The sequence below is a fragment of the Myotis daubentonii genome, chromosome 8 (assembly GCF_963259705.1).
Source record: "Myotis daubentonii chromosome 8, mMyoDau2.1, whole genome shotgun sequence".
NCBI classification, from domain to species: domain Eukaryota; kingdom Metazoa; phylum Chordata; class Mammalia; order Chiroptera; family Vespertilionidae; genus Myotis; species Myotis daubentonii.
Genome location: NC_081847.1, coordinates 68,011,388 through 68,035,510, shown reverse-complemented (window position 1 = coordinate 68,035,510; position 24,123 = coordinate 68,011,388). Strand labels below are relative to the sequence as shown.

At 40.9% G+C, this 24,123-nt stretch overlaps 1 protein-coding gene across 4 annotated transcripts in view; it reads left to right on the top strand.

Moving 5' to 3' along the window:
• ARFGEF2 (ADP ribosylation factor guanine nucleotide exchange factor 2) overlaps positions 1-24,123 on the top strand; it is a 90,977-nt gene that overhangs the window by 16,069 nt on the left and 50,785 nt on the right. For 3 of the 4 annotated variants that reach the window (XR_009454169.1, XM_059706804.1, XM_059706807.1), the window contains exons 4-14: positions 7,497-7,643; positions 8,541-8,720; positions 9,081-9,317; positions 13,485-13,563; positions 15,397-15,548; positions 18,655-18,785; positions 19,948-20,182; positions 20,791-20,890; positions 21,645-21,784; positions 22,878-22,986; positions 23,595-23,778. Coding sequence is in view for 3 of the 4 variants with exons in the window: in XM_059706804.1 (XP_059562787.1) it covers positions 7,497-7,643; positions 8,541-8,720; positions 9,081-9,317; positions 13,485-13,563; positions 15,397-15,548; positions 18,655-18,785; positions 19,948-20,182; positions 20,791-20,890; positions 21,645-21,784; positions 22,878-22,986; positions 23,595-23,778 (1,694 nt within the window). In the remaining variant the exon portion in view is untranslated. The remainder of the gene's footprint in view (positions 1-7,496; positions 7,644-8,540; positions 8,721-9,080; positions 9,318-13,484; positions 13,564-15,396; positions 15,549-18,654; positions 18,786-19,947; positions 20,183-20,790; positions 20,891-21,644; positions 21,785-22,877; positions 22,987-23,594; positions 23,779-24,123) is intronic. The other variant, XM_059706805.1, reaches the window with a different exon arrangement.

The window sequence follows — 24,123 nt, the reverse complement described above, 5'->3', positions numbered from 1 at the left end:
GGGACCTAGCAGTTCAGCTTCACTGGTGGCCGCTGGTGTGGCAGTAAACTTCACTTTGGGAATCCAAGGGCAATACCCTGAGGTTTTCTAGGACCTCAGCACTTTGCATAATAGTTTCAAACACTGGTTTAATAAATTCTGTACCATTGTTCCTAGAAAAAATATAGAGTTAGGTTCCCTTGAGCCTCTGGCCTAAGCATGTTCATCAGCTGATCAGTATGTAACTGTTCTCTGGGTATTTTGTTTAAAGACATCTTATTTGATATATATTACTGATTCATTAAGAGTGAACTCACAGTCCACAACATTATAGCACATGCCTGAACAAAATTTAATACACATAATGTCTCCATAAAGCACGCCACTATCTTCTTTCTCTTAGGAACTCTAGACAGCACTAGATTTGGGGGCTATTTTAATTGGCAAGCTTTTGCCCTATTTTAAAAGGACAAAATGGGGAAAACATAACACTAAATGGACCACAAAAAAGGTACTGCTTACAGTATGAGGACTGTATCAAGAAGGCAGAGTGTCGCCTTGTTTGATCTCAGCTGGGAACCTGTGCATTAAGTGATTCGAATTTTTCACTGCTCTGTACATGTTTGCAAATTACCACAAAATCACCACAACTGTTGATTTTGGGCTTACAAATAAATTTTAGTGAGTGGGTGCATTTACAAATCCAAAATCTGCAAATAATGAAGATCAACTGTATTTAGACCACCATTAACCTTGTCATAAATTACCTTTTACTAATGAAGAAGCAGGAGTAGAGAAGTTAGGGTAACTTGTTCAATGATATACAGATAGTGAGAGACAGAAATAGAGCTACAACTTGGATTTAATTCCTGGTCCAGCATCCCTGTATTTTTTTTTTTTTCATTTTAAAATTATATAGGTTTCAGAAATACAATTCTAAAATACATTGTCTGTAGGTTGTATTATGTGTTCACCACCCTGTATTTTTTTTAATGATCTACTCCTGGAGTTTCTGGTTACCTCAGAGGACATTTATTCTTAAACCCAGTGGGCAGCCTACATCAATAAAAAAAGATGGATACATTTTTAAAACTATGTTGAAGAGATCCATATTTATTGGTACTTTCTAGAACAGGAATAGTGAATAGGTTCTATATTATGGTTGTTTCAAAGCTGTGTTGAAAACATGAAGCCTCATCTGGGTTTCTTTAGAAAGTGCCATGATTGATTGGTTATGTCTGCTGAGGCACAGGGCTGGTGCTGATAGTTAATGTTATTGATATTCTAAGCACAATGGCTAACATGTATTGAATGCTCAGCCTATGCTGGGCCCTGTGCAAAGTGCTTTATTCTCATCATCAAGTTTAATCTTCTCACAAACCCCCTGAGTTACTTACTCTTAGCCTTACTTTAGAATCAAGGAAACTGAGGGTTGGAGAATAAAATGACAAGCCCCACCAAGTTCCCCTGGCCCAGAAGAGATGGAATTGGGTGGATGTGTGGGATTTCCTTACCCCACATCTGTGTTCTTAACCAGGAGTCCTTAAACTATAGCCATGAGCTATATCTGGACTGCCACCTGCTTTTGTAAATGAGGTTTTATTGGAACACTAGGGGCCCGGTGCACGAAATTCGTGCACTGGGTGTGGGGTGGGGGGGAGTGTCCCTCAGCCCAGCCTGCCCCCTCTCACATACTGGGAGCCCTCAGGCGTTGACCCCCATCACCCTCCAATCACAGGATCGGCCCCTTGCCCAGGCCTGACGCCTCTGGCCTAGGCGTCTGGCCCGGGCAGCGGGGACCCGCAGCTGCAGCGGCCCCGCGATCGTGGGCTTCACTTTAGGCCCAGGCAAGGGGCCCCTAGCTCCCGGGACTGCCAGCTTCGACCGTGCCCAGCTCCCATCGCTGGCTCCACCCCTACTTCCTGCTATCACTGGCCAGGGCGGCAAAGGCACCTGATTCTCCGATCATGGCTGGGGGGCAGGGCAAAGGCGGCCCCAGGGCTGCCTTTGCCCTGCCCCCCAGCTCTTAGCTCCCCCCTGGGTTTCCGATCACTGTCAGTGGCAGGGGGCTTCTTCCTGCTTTCCCTTTCGCCTCCCTGCATTGTGCCTACATATGCAAATTAACCGCCATCTTGTTGGCAGTTAACTGCCAATCTTAGTTGGCAGTTAATTTGCATATAGCCCTGATTAGCCAATGAAAAGGGTATCGTCGTACGCCAATTACCATTTTTCTCTTTTATTAGTGTAGATAGCTGCCTTAATGTACTTGGAGTAATACAACAAACTAGAGGCCCAGTGCATGAAACTCGTGCACTGGTAGGGTTCCTAGTGGCTGCCAGCTGCCAGCCAAGTACTCCCTCCCTTCCCCTGGCCGGCCCCACCCCTTGGCCGAAATCCCGGACAACTCCCAGTCAGGGGGACAATTTGCATACTATGCTTTTATTATATAGGATACCACAGACAGTGTGGCTAAAAAAGAGACATTTATTTTCCAAGATCAAGGTACCAGCTGATTTCAGTTCCTGATGAGAGCCCTCTTTCTGGTTTGTAGATAGTCAAATTCTCATTGTGTCCTCACATGGCATAGAGAGCTCACTAGCTCTGTGGTGTTTCTAATCCTTTCCTGAGGACCCCACCCTTATGACCTTGTCTAAACCTAATCACACCCAAAGGCCCCACCTCTGAATACCATCGCATTAGAGTTAAGACTTCAACATGGGAATTGTGGAGAATGCAAGCATTCAGTCCATAGCAATAGCCATGCCTGTTCATTTATGTATTATCTGTGGCTGCTGTGGCTGAGTTGAGTAGGTGGAATGGAGACCATATGACCTGCAAAGCCTAAATATTTAGTATATGGTCCTTTACAGAAAAAAGTTGCTAACCCCCACTCCCAACTATTATCCTGTAGTTCTGGCCAGTTTAATTAAAAATATGGTCTGTTATCCTAGAAATACTCTGTTTCTGGAAATCTGTGCATGTGTATGATTTCTGTTGGAAACATTGATGCCCTGCTTTGACTTTGAGTTGAAAATTCAAGAGTAGAGTGCCTGTCTGTGGTTTATGACATATGATTAGCTCTTTTTTAGAATGGAAGTTCTCTAATTTGTTAGGTACTCCTGTGTCATCCTTTTTATGACATAGAAATACTAAATGAAAATTTAATCTCCTCTCGGTGGTTGTCCTTGCAAAGCCTGTTTGACTGGCTTTTCCCAGTATGCGTGAGGTAACTTCTGTCTTGGAAATGGAAGGCCAGCTGGGTAAAGGTTGGTTTTGGCTGGATTGGAGCCAGCTGCATACCCATCCACATTCTGCCCTGGGCATTTGGAGGTATCTTCTTTGAGGTTGGAGCGGTGATGGGTGGTAAAGGTGTTTCTGGGTTTGAGTTAGCTCAGAATTTCCTCTCCCCATTGGAAGAAGCCTCCCCTCTGCTTGCTTCTAATAAATGATGAAGATCCTCTGCATTCCTTTCCTTCAGCATCTGGTCTGCCACACACTCTCCCAAGGCCAGGACTGGGGAAGGAGCGTTCAGTTCAGTCTTGTTTAAGTTAAGGAATGATCTCCATGTTTCTCCAGGCACATATCAGTAACAAAATGTTTTAAAGACTATCCTCCTAATGTAGTCATATTTCTTCAATGGTAAGATTATACATATGTCCTACTGCTATTAAATTATATATATTACAAAACATAAGAAAATAGAACTTTTAAAAAGATAAGACAAAAAAATACGTAGAAATAAAGTTCTAATATTTTTTTTACACCCCAGTGAAGGCTGTAGGAAACCACTGGTCTAAGCTGTCCTGTTCATACCACAAACATTGTCTTTTAACTCTTATTTCTAGAAAACTTTGGATTTTTAAATGCAAATTTGTAATTATATAAATTGTATATGACTACATTCTTTGTTAAAATATTTTTAGAACATTACCAATGAGGCCAAAATCCCTTGGACCACTAGCCCCAAACCCAGTTGCCTGTTTAGGTGTATAATTTTCTTCCTTTCTTTCTTATAATTTTCTTTCTTTCTTCCTCCCTCTCTTTTTTTTTTCTTTTTTACATAAATGGTATCATTTTTACAAAGTTTCCTGCAGTTTTTTTCTATTTAGCAGTGTCTTTTTTAGATCTAGTTATATTGGTATAGGCAAATATAAGACAATCCTTTTTACTGGTATGTGGAATATTAATGCTACTATTTTATTTATCCCTTCCCCTATAGAGGATATTAACTTGGGGTTACAATGAATACCCCTGTGCATGCAGCTTCCTTGGACACGTATCAGTGAGCCAGCTGCCCAAAGGCCTCCCTCCTCTGTCTCTCTCTTCCCATCCCCTTACTGTATCAAGGATCAGGGCAGGATCTTCTCTCCATCTCTATCATCCCCCAACGTCAAAGCCACCAGCAGCTGAGGTGTCCTCCTCACTGGTCCTCTGCTTCCACTCCTGTTGCCCTTCAGCCTGTTCTCCACACAGGAACCAGGAGAAACCTTTAGAAATGTATGACATTGTGTTAACCTTTTGCTTAAACCTGCCAGTGGTAGCTTCCTACCTCACTCACTGCAAAGCACTTTTCCCCAGGGAGTTTGCCAAGCATGCTCAGGCCACTGGACATCAGATATGTTTCCAGGCTTTTTTCTATGCATTTATAAAAATACATAATTTTCTATTTTTCAAAAATGAGATAATGCTGTGCATTATTGCTTGCTTTTCTTAAGATGACTACATTTCACACAGGGTCCTATGGGTCCCAGTCCAGACTTTTGGCTTTAGTCTGTCCCACTACCCGCCGGGAGAATATAAACCCTAGGAGAAAAAAGACTGCCTTACTCACTATTGTACCTCCAGTACCCAGAACAATATCTGGCACAAGAAGGAGCAGAAGGCAGAACTAGAGAGACCACAGAATGCAGGAACTCTGCTTTCTTCTGTCCCTGTCTCTGCACAGACAGCAGAGTAAAATCATACTAAAACCCATTTCAATTTGAAGGGTCATGTGCCTTTTAAGGAGTTTGTAGTGGGAAGAATAATTCCAATTTTTTTTTTTTGTATCTGAATTAAACATCTGGTAATTCACTTCCATCTTTGTTTTGCAGCATTAGTGTTGGGTTCTATGGGGCCTACTTATATTTTTTTAAAAATTTACTGTCCATAGTATTTGTTAATTGTTTATTTATCGAAACTATTCCTTAGTCCCAGTATTTATGTTTCATAGTTCAGGAACATAGGTCAGTGACAAACTTCCATGGAACTCAATCCAAAGAAATTCTTTACATTCCAAAATCAGCTTGCACTCTGAAAGATACCAGCATTCCTCTTCTCCTCAAAATGTTTTATGGAATCATAATTTCTATAGAAATCTGCATATGCCTTCTTTCTTGGTTCAGCCACAATTAGCTTAGATAAAGCTGAGATCCCGAGGGATACAGTGAATGCTCCAACATGAAATCACAGATGATTGTCCAGAAGGCCATGCATCTGAAGTTTCGTCAAAACACTGGAAGGCATGATGATTATATTCTTCTCAACACCATCGTCCTTCCTGATTGTGCCTCCTTTTCAATATTCACATTTTAGGAGTTCATAGATCATCCCACTCTTCCCAGTGCTCAAATCAGACTTGAGTCCATTAGGAGTAAGGAGTAAGCAGTGTCCAAACCCAAAGCTCGTTTAGCAGGTAGCCAGCATTGCCCTCTTGGGAAGCCTGCATATACAGCAGCTCTGAGGGGATGAGGTAAAGGGCATTTTGACTTGTTCTTCAAAAACACACTTCGGCCCGGCCCGCATGGCTCAGTGATTGAGCATCAACCTATGAAACAGGAAGTCACAGTTTGATTCCCGATCAGAGCACATGCCCATGTTGTGGGCTCAATCCCCAGTGTGAGGCATGTAGGAAGCAGCCGATCAATGATTCTCTCTCATCATTGATGTTTCTATTTCTCTCTCCCTCTTCTTTACTCTCTGAAATCAATAAAAATAAAAAACACACTTCTGTCCCCTACCCCTTCTCCTACCGAACCCAAATCTGGAGATCTGATCAGCAGAGTGTGTGCAGGCCTTTCTCCTGCTCATTCAGTCACCCAGTCCAGCAGTATCATATTTCTACCCTCAGCCACTCTCTTAATCTGTTTTTCTTCTACCATGGAATGCGGGGGGAAAGCCATTGGGAAACAGCGTCAGGCCTCTGCAGGGTGGTGGGTCTTCCTGGGTAGTGGTGGCTGCACTGTACATAACCTCAGATGCTTGTCACTTTGTGCAGATAGAGGCGAAAATGTGACAAGCCAAAAACCAAAAAGGATAAGGAATAGAATAGCATTTTTAAGAGTCTTTACTAAGTCCCTAGAAGCAGATGATGATTTAGAATTCATGAATCCCAGATGACTTGTGTCAGATGAGTGGTTCCTTTCACCCTTCAAAATAGCCTGGACAGTTTGGAGAAAAACAGATTCCTAGGCTCCACCCCGGATTTTGTGGTTTCGTAGGTTTAGGTTGAGGTCCAGGAAGCTGTATTTATAATGAGCTCTCTCAGGTGAATCTGAATCTCAGCCAGGCTTGGAAGTCATCTGCCTCCAGACCTTTGAGTTCCCTTCTAGCTCTGATTCTCCATGGTGAAATCCAGGTCACCATTGAGGTGACAGGCAGGTTGCCTCTGAAAGGTGGCCCCTGTCCAAGCTGATCTGTCACCTGATTATGAGGTTGTGGGCCAAGCAGCCACTTATCTCTTCAGCCATGTGGGTAACATGCACTGTTTGATAACATAGGTGTGGAATTTAGTGTTTTTGCTTTAATTTTTGGAATAGAAAAGATACTGATGTGACTCAACATTCAGAAAGAATGAAAGAGTGTACTATAATGAGCGGTCGCCAACCGGTGGTCCGCGGACCCCTGGTGGTTCGTGAGGTCCGATAGGTTGCCGACTGCTGCTATAAAGTGTCTTAGTACCACCCCTGCCCTCAGCTGCTTAGTTCCTTCTCAAGAAATTTATGTTTTTTATGTATTTTTCCATTTAAAGAAAAATATATATATATGGTTTTTTAACAGCTTGAGACATAATTCACATGTATATGATTTAGCCTTTAAAGTGTACAAGTTAGTGATTTTTATATATTGACAGAGTTTTGCAACCATCACCACAGTCTACTTTGAAACCATCTCTGTCACCTCAGAAAGGAACCCTGTGCTCCTCAGCAGTCACCCCCCATTTCTCTAATCCCCTCAACTCCAGGCAGCCACTGACTACTTCCAACTCTATTATGTATAGTTTTCATCCCTCAATTTTTCGAATGAGTGGTTGTGTACTGGGGACTGCTCTACAACTTGCCTCTTCCATCAGGTACTGTTTCACCATCTTGGGGCTCTTCTGCCATGGAGGAAGGAACAGAACCAAAGCTGCACTCTCAGGGTGGATGTGCCCACCGTGTGCCTGGGATGCAGAGGGATCTGTGGGAACTGGAAGTTAAGGCCATGCTTGTCATTTGCTACAGGGGGTGGCCTCATCTCTCTGTTCTTTCTGTGCTTAGAAACTCATCGCATATGGGCACATCACCGGCAATGCCCCAGACAGTGGAGCTCCAGGGAAGCGGCTGATTGACAGGATCGTTGAAACCATTTGCAATTGTTTTCAGGGCCCTCAAACGGATGAAGGAGTCCAGTTACAAATAATTAAGGTATTTCTGTGAATTTGCCTGGTCTGGATTTTAAATTTGAAACTAGTCCCCTGTGGTAATTTGGATTTCTGATTTACCATGTGTTAGTTGTCTCAGGTGGTGCTGAGCTGGAACAGAAAAATGTAAGCATCACTTAGATCTTTTATAAAGTGTCAGAATTTATTAGCGTGGAAGGAGACAAGAAGAGTGGAACCAGGTGTGTTTTCAGAGTAAACAGTTCCACCAATAACAATGTAAATTGCTTGTGAATTAAATTGGTTTGAAGTCCTCTGGTCCTGCCCCTTGAATTTCTGGATTCCCAACCTGCCATTTCTCAGCAGGTTCCTGTTGATACTCCTTTCACCAGTTTGCCCTGTTCCCGCCCCCCACTCCATTTCCCTGTTCCATTTATCCTGCCAGGAATGGTTTGGCATGGAACAAAGAGCAGGATCGAGATGAGTGTAACCAACATTCTGTATCTTAAGTTCTGGATGTAGAATGACTGATGGCTCTGTGTTAGCCGCACCTTTCCTAAAGCTCCCTTGAAACTGACCCCCTCCCCCATCAAAACATGTATATTTTGGTGTTAATCTAGGTGAGATCAAGTTGGAGCATTTTTCTTCTTAAGAGAAGTATTTTTTTTTTCTTTTTAAAAAGTAAGCTGGTAGAAAGCCCACTTTACAACTTAATTACTTTAAATAATTTGGACTTTATGGATTTAATAATTGTTTTTAAACTCAGAGCACTAGTGAGTCATCTCTTAGTACTAAGCATCCAGTTTAGTTTGCAGAGCCATTCTTTTAAAAATTTGTCAAACCAAACAAAAACAAAGCCAGACCTTGTGGAAAAGTTTGGCTGTGAGAAACTGGGAACAAGCTGGGTATTTGTGAAGGTGAAGGTTTCGGATTTTTGTTTTAGGCTCTTCTGACTGCAGTAACGTCCCCGCACATTGAAATTCACGAGGGCACTATCCTACAGACTGTTAGGACATGTTACAATATCTATTTGGCCAGCAAAAATCTCATCAATCAAACCACTGCCAAGGCTACCCTTACTCAGATGCTGAATGTCATTTTCACCCGCATGGAAAACCAAGTGGTAAGTGAGAGCAGTCATCAGCTGCGGGGGGTGGGACAGCATCCAATGCTGTGAACTGTTTTGTGTGTGGCCTCAGTGCCTGGCGAAGATTCACTAGTGTTTTAAAGTGTATGCCTTCTTCCTCTGAATTCTCTACACTTTTGTTTTCGTTCTCGCTATAAAAAGCAAGAGAGAGAATCTAGCAGGTATTTTGAAATTTGCATTCAGAATTTGCTTTGAGTTTGTCAAAGGGATTTATTTCCTTGTTAAAATTTCATCCTTCTCTATGGAAGTTTTTTAAGCAACAGGATGGCATATTTTCTGTTCCTTATCAAAATTCTGGGACCATTTGGATTTAATCCCTTTTTTGTTGCCTTCTAGTTTCAGGAGATCAGAGAATTGGAAAAACCAGTCCAGTCGAAACCCCAGTCCCCTGTGATCCAAGCTGCAGCAGGGTCCCCAAAGTTCAGTCATTTGAAGCAGAGTGAGGCACAAAGCAAACCAACAACTCCTGAAAAGACAGATTTAACCAATGGTGCACATGACACAAGTGGTTCTGAAAAAGTGAGCTCAGAGAATGGAGATGCACCCAGAGAAAGAAGCTCATCGCTATCAGGTATGCCCCATGTGCTAAGAGAGGGACAGGAGTCTGGTAACATCTGCAGGAAACCTCTAGTAGCAGCTCCTCTATTTCTGGGCCTTCCCTTTGACTTTCTCTTTGCTTTCCTCTCATGGAACACAACCATCAAGGCATGATGGCTAATGCCCATTGTCACCTGTGTAGTGTTCTCTCAATAATTCCTGAAATGTATCTATTTACTGCTGGGGTTTTTTTTAATCCTCACCCAAGGATATGTTTTTGTTGATCCTAGAGAGGGGGTGGAGGGGGGAGAGAGAAACATCAATATGAGAAAGACATCAGTCACCTGTCTTCCATATGCACCCTGACCGGGAATCAAATCCACAGTCCTTCGGTGCATGGGACGATACTCCAGCCAACTGAGCTACACTGGCCGGGGCTGGCTACTGCTTCTTGACATCAGCTTCAATGCAGTGGGTTTAGTTTGGGGCACTTATCTCCCAATAGTTAATTATTTGGGTGGTTAGGTCAGTGTCTGTGTTATCTTCCCAGAGGATGACAAGGACTTCATCTGTCACACACAGGAGCTCCAGGCCTTACCCACTGCCTGGCAAGTCTTTATACTCACAGACATGAGTGAGAGGAGCACAATATGGGCAGTTGCTGGAGATGTAGATGGACAGATAGACAGCTTTGTTTTCTTATTCTATGACTGAGAACATTACCGTTTTTGTTTGCTTTTTTAAATGAAAGAGATATTCCCCACCTGTTTATAGTCTTAAAGTAAATAATGTATTAGGCATGAAATATTGGATTGGGTTATCATAAGATTATTTTCCTTGGACAGTTGATATGAACCAGATCCAAAATTTATTTTTTTCCCCAGGAATGTACCTTCCCAAGTGATTCTGTCAAGTAATTCATTACTCTAGCTGGTTGTTCTACATGAAATATCTGACCCATCTTTATAATTGCTCTCATGTTTTCTTGTGTCACATTATTGGTGACGATTTCTGTCAATAGTGTGTTCCCTCCTAGAGAGTATAGATTGCAGCAGCTTTTGTTCCTCTGTAAGTCATCAGAGTGCTTGGCATACATAGGAACAGGCCAAGTGTCATTACTGGAATGTTGTGCTGTATCAGTTCACTCAAGGGAAGGACAAAAAAGAAAGTGGCCACTAAGAATTGCATGTATCACAGGGTGAGCACAGACGTGCCGTCTACTCAATCCTGCTGTCATGTGTCTTAGGGAAGGTGCTCAGAAACTCCTGGCCCACACTGTATATGTCATCATCTTTGCCTTCTCAACTCTCAGGATAAGGACCAGGTTTTTACTGTAACCTTTATCAGGCAGTGATCAATAAATAAATATTAATTTTAAAACACACTGTAGTAAGCATAGCTGTGTCTCTCTGAGCTGCATTAAAGTGCTTCCACGACAGCCCATTTCTACATGGCAGCCAAAATGATCTCTTAAAAGCATGCATTAGATCACAACCCTCCTCTGCTTAAACCCCATTGGTAATTCCCCATGCTGTCCCATTCAGAGCGAAATTTATGTCCACCCTGTCCCTGTGGCTTCCAAAGCCCTGCTTGACCTGTCCCCTGCCCACCTCTCTGTCCCCTTCTTACACCTCTACTATACAGTATGCAGGTGGTATTTCTGATTCTTAAAAGTGCCACACTTGCTCTTGGTGCCTTTGTATTTCCTGTCCCTTCTTTGCCCCACCTTTATCTTCAAGTCTCTCATTTCAAACAGATCACTCTCTGAAGCTCCCTATCATGTCTGTCCCCTAGCCTCTTTTCTTCATAGCACTTATTACTACTTGAAGTTACCGAGTTAATGTTTACTTGTGCCCACCTGAGACCTAGGCCGCCCTGTTTATGACTATATTTCCAGCACCTGGAATGGTGCCTAACACATATGGCAGACAGTAAATACACTATTTTAAACAAATGCGGGGGCGGGGGGGTGGAGGGGGGGGGACTTGATTCCCAGAATATAGTTTTGCAGAAACACAGTAACTTAAAATTCTGTGAGAATGATTTGCAGTTAGTATGTTGCTGTGGATTTCGTTGCCAATACTTGGTGCACCCCATGAGGCTTCTCCCAAAAATGTGGGAATCAGATTGCCTGTGAGAAACAAACCACAAACTTGCAAATAATAGGTCAAAATGGAGGTGTGCCGTCAGTTCTCAAGCTGTGGCTCTACAGAAAGAATGGGACCTTCCGAAGAAAGGATTGAGAAGCCTTGGAAGCAAGGAGGATGGACAGCCTGAGGCAGATGGCAGAGACAGTGTCTCGGGCTAAAGTGATAGAGACCACACATCCCCCCTCCCATGGTTCCATCCTATAGTAACCACCATCACACACCACCCCTAGCTTTGCCAGGCACTGTGCAAGGCACTGCTCATTATGTGAACACTCACACACATTTCCTGCTTAACTGGGAACCCTCCCCGTGGCCTGCCTGGGATAATTTGCCTCCCAAGAAGTTTGTGTAGATGGAGATAATTCACCCAAAGACCTGAGGATCTATTTCCCTTTTCCAGTTGTCATTCTTATCTGCCTGTCTAAGATGTGGATCAGATGCTCTTTGTAAACTCACAAAATTAGATTTTTTTTAACATAAGGTATGCTAAAAGTCCTTAGCGTAAGATATGCTTACTTATATGAATTCTTGGGCATAGCTAACCGCCTTCCCCAGGGAACCTCACCCCATTTGTCCATTCACACCTCTCCTGATTGCCCAGCTACTCTTGTCAGTTTCTTAAAAAACCAACTTGTTTGAGATATAGCATATACCATAAGTTTGCCCATTTATATTAACAGAGTTGTACAACAGTCACCACAATTAATTTTGGAACATTTCATCACACCCTTAGCAGTCACTTCCCATTTTCTTTTAAGTTCATTTTTGAAATTCTGACATTTTAACTCCCCACATTACACATTAGCATTTGTATAGTTAATATGTAGTTATTGTAGGTACACAATTACCTATGTATATACTGATTGGTTAGTTCACTTTTAAATAACCATTTTTAAGTACTATACAATAGAGATACTTTATCCTCCCTCAGCCAATATGGAGGTTCTGATCAGACAGCCTAAGTTCAGATCATGACTCTACCACTTAGTTCTTTGACCTTGGGCAAAATCTTTAACCTTTCTGAGCCTCATCTGTAAAATGAGAATACAACTACTACCTATCTTATAGGTTTGTGAGAATTAAATGACAGCAGTGTCTGGCACTTAGGGCTATGTAAGTGTTTGCTGTTATCATCTTTCAAATAAGTTTCAGCTTTAACCATGACTTAGTTTTAAAAAAAAATAGCAGATATTTCAGCTGGTAATCTGATGTGAAGGTGGTGGGAACAGTGTCATGGATAAAGAGAGCCTGCTTTGTGGTAGGTTAAGTATTCAATGGAAATGAAAACACTGTGGGCTGTACTCCAGGACACGGGACCAAGCATGGAACTTATAAAAAATAGTGGCTTGATTGAAAATCCTCCTTGAGGAAGAATTTAAAGGGTTATTTTGGTTTTGTTTATTTAATGTGATGGCCTTTTTGGTCATTGTGATGTTTTATAATGTTTACTTCTAGAAGGGCTGTTTAATAGTTCTTCCAGATCTAGTTTTCTACAAAAACAAATGGTGCCGAACCTCTTCCACTTAAACTGTTAACATTTTACAGAATAATTCCATTTAAAATTTAGTAGATCCTCAACTAGCACATTAAAAATCTCATGCTAAGTTCTAGGTTTACATTGTAGGGAAAACAAGACAGCAGAAAGTCACTTACTAAGGCTTCGTGTTCCCGAGGTGAAGACACAAGAGAAACCATCTTCTTTTGTTCTGCCAGGAACCATAGATGGATAAAATCCAGCTCCTGCCTCCAACTTGGGGGTGAGGAGGAGGACCCTGGGACTTAGAGCAACTATAACTTAGGAAGGAAAAGTGTGTAAGTCGGAAGGGTACTAGTGTTCCATGAAAGGAAAGATGAAATCATAGCTGATGTTGCCTGAGAATTTCCAGATTTCATGAGACTTGTCTTCTCTTGGTACAATCAGATCTGGCCTTGGTGGGTACTTATTTGCACCCTTTGCCTTCTGAAATTTGATTCTAGAGAACATGGACAAAATCTCCTTCCTATTTTCCCTAGAAATGCCCACATGTATATGCTTCTGTTTGTGTATTTGGGTGTGTGTGTAGGGACTGATGATGGAGCCCAGGAGATGGTGAAGGAGATCTTAGAAGATGTGGTCACATCTGCTGTCGAAGGTAAGAACCAATAACCCAGCCTTTCCTTCTACCCCATTCCTTCAAAAAAGCCCTTAGGCAGATATTTTAGTGGTAGGGTGCCCCGCCCCCAGTGAGCCAATGGAAAATGAATCTGCCCGTGTCTGCTCATCTTTCATATGGAATCCAAAAATTACTTGTTTTTAGCAGGTGATTTTATTCTCATTTGGGTTGGGTTCAAGAAGCACAGTCTGACAATGTTAGGGTTGAGTGTTCCACATAGAGACACAGAGGACCACTCCCGTATATATCCAGTTTTCCCAGGAGTGGGCTGTGAGCCCTGAGGTGGTGTCTATTACTGCTGAATTTTCATGGCTAACCATTGACTTGTAGGTATCAGATGCACATGGAAGCTTGTTCTTTTGTTATATTTCATTCATAACTCCCTCAACTTTATGGTGTGGTTTCAGTGGAATTAAACTTATATGGCTCAGTTCCAGTGCCAATAGACCATTAGTGGGTTAAGAAATCAATAATTTAGTGGACTGCAATGAGCATTTTTTGAAATAAATGAAAGAAAATAAATAGAATAGAATACAAACTGAATGCATTGCATGTGGTGTGTTAAGCATTGTTTCATGAAACATGCATTTTAATTATGTGCACGTGTGTACTAGTTCACGATTTTAAAAATGTATTTCTTAATGAAGGTTATCATCAAAGAAATTTGACCTACTGCTCTAAGCCTATCCTTTTCTTGATTTAGGGTACCCACCAAACTGTATGTATAGATTTCATTATTTAACTCCTTTTAGAAATTTCTTTAAAATTGAATGATTTTATTTCACATCCTTAGATTGTTTTCTGAGGTCAATACAAGAAGTCCTCACATAATAAACATTTGTCTGTCTTGTTCACTGCTATATCCCTCAGTCCCTAGCACAGAGATTGGTAAATAATAGGCACTTGATAAAATTTGTCGAATGAATATATGCTTTGTAAAACCATTATGGAAGATTGTGCTTATTGAGTTGTTTGATGTCCCATCTATATGTAAAGATCCACATGGTAAATTCTCATGGAGTTCCGCTGTTCTGCTAATCATCAAATATAGCTTTCTTTCATTAAATGATAAAATCTATTTAATTCTTTTTCTTTCCATTTTTCACATTGCTGCCAGGAACCTCACATCTTCATTTTCTTTTTTTTGTAACTGAGGTTTTCTTTTATAACTATCAAACCCTTTCATTTATGTGGCTCTTTTTCTCTAACCCCTATATTAATATCCCTTTTAAAAATTGCCGAAACCGGTTTGGCTCAGTGGATAGAGCGTCGGCCTGCGGACTGAAAGGTCCCAGGTTCGATTCCGGTCAAGGGCATGTACCTTGGTTGCAGGCACATCCCCAGTGGGGGGTGTGCAGGAGGCAGCTGGTTGATGTTTCTCTCTCATTGATGTTTCTAACTCTCTATCTCTCTCCTTTCCTCTCTGTAAAAACTCAATAAAATATATTTTTAAAAAAAAAATAAATAAAAATAAAAATAATCTGCACTTTTCATGTTTAGCTGTTTCTAATCTTTTTGAGAAGGGGAAGGAGGGGGCAGGGCTGCTGTATCACAATTCTGGACGTACCATTGACATGGACTACAGTATTAACCAAGACCCTGGTGTTGGGGCTGTGGATAACAGACACATGGAAAACCTACGCGTCACTTTGGGCAGCCTTTTCAATACGTATATGTCAGTCATGGGGTAGTGATGCAGGAAAAGGGAAAAAGCAGTACCTAGAAGGTTACATGAATCACTTCTTCCTGGTGTCAGGCTACCTTTCGGGATAAGTACTAATTTGGTAATGATTTTTGCACTTGTGTTTGAAGAAGCAGCACAAAAGCACAGTCTGACAGAATCCGAGAGGGCCCTTGGCGAACTGGAGGGACAGGAATGTGCTGTCCCATCAGCAGTGGACGAAAACTCACAGACCAATGGAATAGCAGATGACAGGCAGTCCTTGTCGTCAGCAGATAACCTGGTATGTTGATGATTCTCTCATGGATTCATTTCGATTTTTGCCTTTTTAGAAGATGCAGAATTAAATCTCTGCCAGAAGAAGTGAGTTAAAACCACTGAGCCCTCTTCAGTTACTGGTCAGAGTCCTGGCCTGATATTCTGTGTTAGTAGGTTCCATTTTTGGAACATGCTAATTAATGTTGGTTGTATTTAACATTGTTATTAAACCTTGTTTATTCAGATTTTTAACACATTTCTTGCCCTTTTTATTCGCTCTCAAAGTAATATGCATTTATTATAGGAAAATAATCCCATAATCCCATAACTCAAAGATAACCCTTGTTAACATTTTCTTTATAGCCTTCTAAATTTTCCTACCGTTCATATACTTTTTTCACTTAAATGGAATAACAATATACATGCTGTTTTGTGACCTATTTTGTAAACTTAATATATATTATGAACATTTTTTTCAGGCCGATATGTTCACTACAATTTTTTTTTAATAGTTTTATTGTTTTCTTGAAAATGTTATGTGTGGAACCTTGGTTTGCAAACTTAATTTGTTCTAGCAGGCTGTTTGAGAAGCGACTTATTCGAAAACCAAATCATTTTTTCCCATTAGAAATAATGTAAATTGAATTAGTTTGTTCCAAACCCACAAATGATTCCCTGTTTTAACCATTCTTATATGCAGTACATGTCTAATGTACTGTTTAATCTATAAATAAATACTTCTTTTATCAAATTTATTAAACTATCCCCGTCTAGCCTTAACTGAATCACTTTCAGCACTTGTTCCAGGGCTGTCTTTTAGGAAGTCAGCATGGGCATCTTCCCTTTTTCACATATCACTGTCTTTGAAATGCTGTCACTGGCTAACTACTTTTCATTTATTCAAACCAGCAACAGTTTGTTTACCTCTTCAATTGCCTGTGATCATTGTTTTGTTTCACACCCTTAGCAACATTAGCACTCTTGATAGCCTCTTTATGTTTTAAAATTATGCTATTCATCGATTTCCCAGCAATAAAAGCATTCTCTCCTTTGTTGCCTGAGAGTCCCTTTTATCATGCTAAGGTTGAAAGGGTTGTCAGGTCAAAAACCTAAGTTTGGTTTGACAACCAGGACATTTTTCCCCCTAAACCATTTGGTTGAGAACTGAAATGGGAGATGTTTGAGATCCGAGGTTTGACTATATATAAACATTCAAAACAGGAAGTAATACAACATTAACATCCCACGTGAACGCACTCCCTGTATCTTTTCACTAGTGTTTCTCAAACTTTTTTCATTATCACCTCTTTAAGGAGCCTTTTTACATATTTCTTTTTCTTGCTCACCGCCCACCCTTTATGAAATTTTAAAGCTACTGATAAATTAGATATCTGCTTATGTACTGCTTATACGTAAAAAGAATTTTTCACACACCCCCCCTAACCAATTTTCTGCCCTTGTCTTAGTCTGTTCAACCTGCTATAACAGAATACCATAAACTGGGTGCCTTATAAACAACAGAAATTTATTGCTCACAGTTCTAGAGGCTGGGAAATCAAGATCAAGACTCCAACAGTTTTGGTATCTGGTGAGGGTCTGCTTTCTGGTTCATAGTCAGTGGTCTCTCTGTGTCTTCACATGGCAGAGGGGTGAGGGAGCTCTCGGGACCTCTTTTATAAAGGCACTAATCCCATTCATGAGGACTCCACCCTCATGACCTAATCACCTCTCAAAATCCCTACCTCTTAGTGCCATCACGTTAGAGATTAGGTTTCAACATATGAATTTTGGGGGAACACAAACAGTCTGTGGCAGCCCCTTGGGTTATATTATCCCTGTTAAGAATGCACATCGGGATGTATTTAAGCCCATATGAGGGTCTCATGTCTTATATACAATGCTGACTTGCTTTGTTCACTCAACACTATCTTATGGACATCTTTCCACATCAGTACATATAGATCTAACTAATGTTTTAATGGCCATGTAAAATTCAATCATATGGATTACTGTAATCTATTTAGCCAATTCCCTATTAAGCCTTTAGGTTATTTCAGTTTTATCACAAGAAGCAACAGTTCTATAATGAACATCCTTATAGATAAAGCTTGTGCACATCCTTAATTCTTTCTTTGTGATAAATCCCTGCAGTGGTATTGCTGGGTCAAGGGTTGGAAGCTCTAAGGCTTTTGATCCTTAACATCAAATTAGCCTGTGGGAAGGTAATACTGGAATCTGTGCCCACTGTAAGCTGTCATTTCCTCATTGAAACTGGACAATAGTGTTCATTCAGAGCCCTGCTAGTCTCTTAGGAGAAAGAGCCTGCCTTAATGATTGGTAGTAAGGTTAAGTTTGCATTTGCATTTCTTGGAGAATTGCTTATTAATGTTTTTTACCAGTTTTTTATTTGAGATAAAGGTTTCCATATTCCCTTAATGAATTATAAGACCTTACTGTATATTGAGAATATAAATCCTTTCCATAGGTTTCAAATATTTTTATTTTTAAATGTAGTTTACTTATTTAAAGAAGTTTATTTTAAAATACCTATCATAGCCGAAACCGGTTTGGCTCAGTGGATAGAGCGTCGGCCTGCGGACTGAAAGGTTCCAGGTTCGATTCCGATTAGGGGCATGTACCTGGGTTGCGGGCATATCCCCAGTAGGAGATGTGCAGGAAGCAGCTGATCGATGTTTCTCTCTCATCTATGTTTCTGGCTCTCTATCTCTCTCCCTTCCTCTCTGTGAAAAATCAATAAAATATATTTTTAAAAAAATAAATAAATGAAATACCTATCATATTTCTCATTTATCTTGCAATAGTATTCTTAGAAATACCTTTTTACCCAAGCTAACATAATCATTACCTATATTTGTTTTAGTTTTTTTATGGTTGAATGTTTAAAATTGATCATTTTAAACCACCCATACTCACTTTTTGAAGGACAAGGAACATGGTTTTAGAATTGCCTTAATGACTCCCGCATAGCTCCTATTTTGCCATTTCTCCCCCCTCCATCCCTCACTTCCCCATTGAATAAATAAAGTAATTGGCATTTCCATGAGATACTTATTTCTTATTTTTGAAAATAATTATCCTTTTGTTTTGACCTTTAATTTTTTTCTGTTTAGGAATCAGACGCACAAGGACATCAAGTGGCTGCTAGGTTCTCTCACATTCTGCAGAAGGATGCCTTCCTTGTGTTTCGCTCTCTTTGCAAGCTGTCCATGAAACCCCTTGGTGAAGGCCCCCCAGATCCAAAGTAAGCAGACAGTAGTTCTTGGCTATCTGTAACCCAGGTAATCCAGGAGGATCTCAGGGGTTCCAGGAAACCCAGTGCTTTGACCCCTGGCAGAAATTTATTAAGGATAGTTTTATAGCTTTTTAAATTCATGTGGTGTCTACAATCACTTCTTTCACAATGAATTGTCTCTGTGTCCCCTTCAACCAAGATTCTGCCCAATTTTGCCTTTTTGGTTTATATGCTAAAAATAATTACCTTGAACATGCATGTACCCTCTTTTTACTGACTATAATCAATTTAATGTACTAATGAGGGCAGGAGCAGGATGTGAGCAAATCTCAGTTTCCTGCCCTGGTTGAAAACCTTAGTTGCATGGATACAGAACCAGATTCAAACCAGAGAAACCAACCTTTCTTTGTAGTACTGAGTGAACGACCGCAAGGATGGAAGTACTGTGGAGTGTCCAGGCCGAGGCTTTGGAGGCAGAGAGAACTACTTTCAGTCCTGGCCCTTACACTTGAGACCAGCTCCACAGCTTGTAGGAGCTTCTGAAAAATGGGAATATGGAAAATCACCTTACAGGACCCATTTAATAAAATAATACAAAGCACAGGGTCTTGCACTTTGCAAGAGTTTTATAGTCACTATTATTGCCATCATTATTATTAGTCATTAATAAGAACCTTCAACTCTTCTGTTGAGAATATAACCCTTAGGAAAATGGTTTATGGACATTTCTCATTTCTTACCATCCCTGTGGGCAGAGTGAGGGGGCAGGAGGCAGGTGGATAAAGAGCACCATCTTCATTGTCTATGAAAGCCAGATGTCTTAGGTTCCGTGAATGAGGTGGTAAAAGTAATTGTTCTATCAGGTGAGTTGCAGAACCAGCTCTCCAGGGCCAGCTGACACTTACTTTGCTCCTGCTATATCTACTTTATGGCAGAGGGGCATGAAAAGAATAGAAGCTGGCAGTTCTTGTTTTCACAGGATCTGCAGGCCCCAAGAAGACCCATCTCCTATCATCTGCCCTTGTTCTCTTGACATTTAGATGCTTTTGCTAGTTCTTAACTCATTGGCTTCTCAGAAAATTCTCACTGGTAGGAGTGAGGCCTTCTCGAGAAACATGATTTTTAAGTTTTATCTTTTAACCCCATCATTGTTCTTTGTTTTCTTTGCTAGGTCCCACGAGCTACGTTCCAAGGTGGTTTCCCTCCAGCTGCTCCTCTCAGTGTTGCAGAACGCCGGCCCAGTCTTTAGGACTCACGAGATGTTCATCAATGCAATCAAGCAATATCTCTGTGTGGCATTGTCCAAAAATGGCGTCTCTTCAGTGCCTGATGTCTTTGAGCTCTCCCTGGCCATTTTTCTTACTCTTCTTTCAAACTTTAAAATGCACTTGAAAATGCAGATAGAGGTACGGACTCCAAATTAATTTTTTTTCATTTTGTACCAGATGGTTAACTGCTGGTGGCAGAGTCACCAAGAACTATAGTTACACAGTCTACTAGTTGCCTTCCCCCCAAAGAACTTTTTGAATGAGTGAGGAGAGAAGAATACTTCTTCGTGAAAAGTTACTGCCCCAAAATCTTGTATTCCTTTCATTTTAACCAAAGGTTTAAATCGAGTGGTCTGTGTGCTAGGTTTAGCCCCCACAAATATGTTTGTTTAATCTAAATTATTTGAACTACCCTGAATTAGGTCCCAAGTAGAGAAATCAGATTCTACATGAAAATCCAGATTTCTGGTTTCTCTTGAAAAATCACGAAAGCGGTCCTGCATTTCCATGTGGCAGCTTTTGGCGATGACTCGGGAGCAGCTGCTCCCTGTGATGAGCCCGTGTTCCCCAGTTCCCTGTGCCCCTGCCCTCCAGCTGTTCCCACGCAGCCAGGGTTTCATTGCGATTCAGCAGCATGTGTACGCCTCTCTTCATCGTAAGATCTGCCTGTCCTCTAAAGTCTTTGAGGTTTTGAGCCCTAATTTAAACTATTAATCAGTGTCCTCCTTTGTCTTCATGTCACATAGGTCTTTTTCAAAGAGATTTTCCTGAACATTTTAGAAACATCAACAAGTTCTTTTGAGCACAGGTGGATGGTCATTCAGACTCTGACAAGGATCTGTGCAGGTATTTTCTCCCTGAGGGTGCTCATCCCTTTGGCTAGCCCGGAACCTCTTGATGTGTTTATTTTCCAAAGTCCAGAGGAAGATCTTTAACTCCTCCTCTTTGAGTTTTAATGAAGTGCTGGGAAAATCATTACCTTATAGGCCAATGCTAACCTAATGACTAGACCCACCCCACCTCCTTTGGAGGATGAGCAACTCAGCCTCGTTGCCTGGGAAGTTGGGGTTTTTGCACTATAAGTTCCATATCCTGAGAAACCCTCAAATCCTGGAAAACTGGGACACTTGGTCACCCTGCCTATCAGCTGAATGTGCTTTTCTAGTCACAGGGTCCAACGTATTGGTGCTGCCAACCCTTGATTGGGTGCTTAGGTAAATTTGGATTTACCTTACACAATGCAGTTGTGTGACTGTAAAGCCAGCATCCTACTTGTCACCATCAAACATAACTTCATAAGAATTACACAACTTAAAATGGATCAGGCAATTATGACTCCTGTTGTGATGAAGAAAGTGAGCTTGGAAAGTTGGAATGAACTGCCTGAGATTTTAGGTAGTTGCCCAGGCCTGGAGAGAGGGTCTCCCATCTCTCTACTACTTAAGACATTCATTTCTTGTGTGTGACACTGTGGTATGTCCACTTGAGTTAGCAATTCACTGGGAAAAATTTTTTGACAAAGGAACCTTATTCAATAAGAAAACATAACTGTTACTTATGTTTAATCAGAATTTCTAATATCTGTCTGTTATTTTCCAAGATGCCCAGTGTGTTGTAGATATTTATGTCAACTACGACTGTGATTTAAATGCTGCTAACATTTTTGAGCGCCTCGTAAATGATTTATCCAAAATTGCTCAGGGAAGAAGTGGACATGAGCTGGGAATGACACCTCTGCAGGTAAAAATACTAAGAACACTCATTTATACTTAAAGTTCATTCATTTTGATAAGCATTTATCAAGTGCCACCATGTGCCAGGCACTGTCCTTGCTGCTGGGAATACAAAACAAACATATGTATGTACATGCACACAATTGCTGCCGTCACAGCACTTATAAGCAGACAAGGAAGAAATAAGCTGCAGGGATGATAGAGAAGGAGTGTGGAGGTGTTGTCATTTTTAATGACGTCATCAGAGTTAGTCTCCCTGAGGAGGTGACATTTGTAGGAAGCAAGTTCACTCTCAGTCACCTTTCCAGAGACCTTGTGAAAACAGGATCTCAGGCTCCAGTAAAGGCAGAAGAGATTGCCTCTTATCGGTGTGCCTGTAAAGAATAGGGTCCTTAACCTGGGGCCTCTCAATGAACTGTGAGAACATCTGTGAGCTGCCTGGAATTATGTGTAGAATTTGGTCTATGGCATTTTTCCTAGAACATTCATATTGACGTTAGATTTATAGAGAGATCTGTGCCACCTTAGATGCTGTTTTGATCCTAAAATATTTGTTTTTGTTTTAGATTATCTGCAATTCATATTTAATTTTTTATTTAAGAAATACTATTTAAAAAAAACCACACAAAACAGTGTTTTTATTGTAGTGTGAGCCTTAAAAGGGAATACATTTGTGAGTGTTTGGGAGATAAGAGTGTGTTCAGAATCACTAATTTGTTGCATAATACAAGATTTTTTTTGTCTTATTTTGAGATCACTGGTTTAACACCCTGGTTTTGGTTTTGGTTTTGTTTTTTTAAAGGAAAGTATTTTAAGTGTTTTTTCAAATTATACAAGCAATGAACTTCCTTTTAGAAATTCAGAAAGCACTGTTCATTTTAAGAAAACACACATCTAATATTTTTGCTGCTAGGATGTGTGTAATGAATACCTTCAGAGATTTTCAGGGTTTTTACAATGAGCCCTTAATACTTAATGTCACCTGTTAACTTTCCCCTGTCAGTGGTTATCTTCTGTCCTCATAGAATTCCCTAAGAGCCCTATAGATATCTGCACTTAATTTATCTGAGTCTCTGTGCCATGTCACTTTTGTCCTTTAGGAGCTCAGTCTGAGGAAGAAAGGACTAGAGTGCCTCGTGTCCATTCTCAAGTGCATGGTGGAGTGGAGCAAAGACCTGTATGTGAATCCCAACCACCAGACCAGCCTTGGTGAGAAAGCGTTGCTGCCACCACTGCCTCCATTCACAATAGGCTACTTACGGCTATTGGGAAAAGTTGTCCTGTTATAATTGTCTTAGAATTAGCAAAAACACTTTAGTTTGCTAAATACCTATAGTATTTTAAAGGTTCCGCTTTTTAATCCATCTGGAATTTGGAAGAGGGATATGTATGAGTTGTGCTCTAACTTCACTTTTCCAAATGGAGGACCAATTGTTCCAACATTTTTTATTAGTCTCCCTCACCAATTTAAAGGTCCACCTTTATGACATACCATATTCTCTTGTGTGTATATGTCTGTTTCTGAATTTTCTATTCTGTTCTATTGATTTGTCTATTCTTGCACCAGTACAAGTGTCTTGACTGTTTTTTATCATTATACTTTTATGTGAATTTTAGAGTTAGCTTATCAAATTTCACAAAAATGTAAGTTTTTAAGTAAAGTATTAGAGTAATATCGCGGTTTTATGCTTATGATCTTGACAGTGCAAACTTATTGTTATAGGTGTGGAAAAGGGAATTGCAGAGCCAGACCTGAGCTCAGCCATGTCTGTTTCCCTTCTGCTGATACGGTTTTCTTTTCTATTATGTCATTGCAGGTCAGGAGAGGCCCACAGATCAGGAAATGGGGGATGGGAAAGGTCTCGACATGGCGAGACGGAGCAGCGTGACCTCCATGGAGTCCACAGTGTCCTCAGGGACCCAGACAACTATTCAGGATGATCCAGAGCAGTTTGAGGTCATCAAGCAACAGAAAGAAATCATTGAACATGGCATTGAGCTGTGAGTGTGGCTGCTACTCTAGCTGAATCTCTTGGGGCCTCTGACAAAGCCACATCTTCTCTGGGGACCTGGGGCTGGCTCCTCAAAGGGAAATGCCTGTTGCAGAGGCGAGTGCTGGCACTTGCAGCCGAGCCTGATTAAGCCAGCAGAGTGAGTGAGTTTTGTGTGTTAGAGAGAGAAATTTAATGGGTTTGTGTTTGATGCCTGCTCTTTTTTTTTTCTTTTTTTTTCTTCTTTTTTTTGAAGGCTTTTATTTTTTTATTTTTTTTTAATTAAATCTTTATTGTTCAGATTATTACATTTGTTCCTCTTTTTCCCCCCCATACCTCCCCTCCTCCCAGTTCC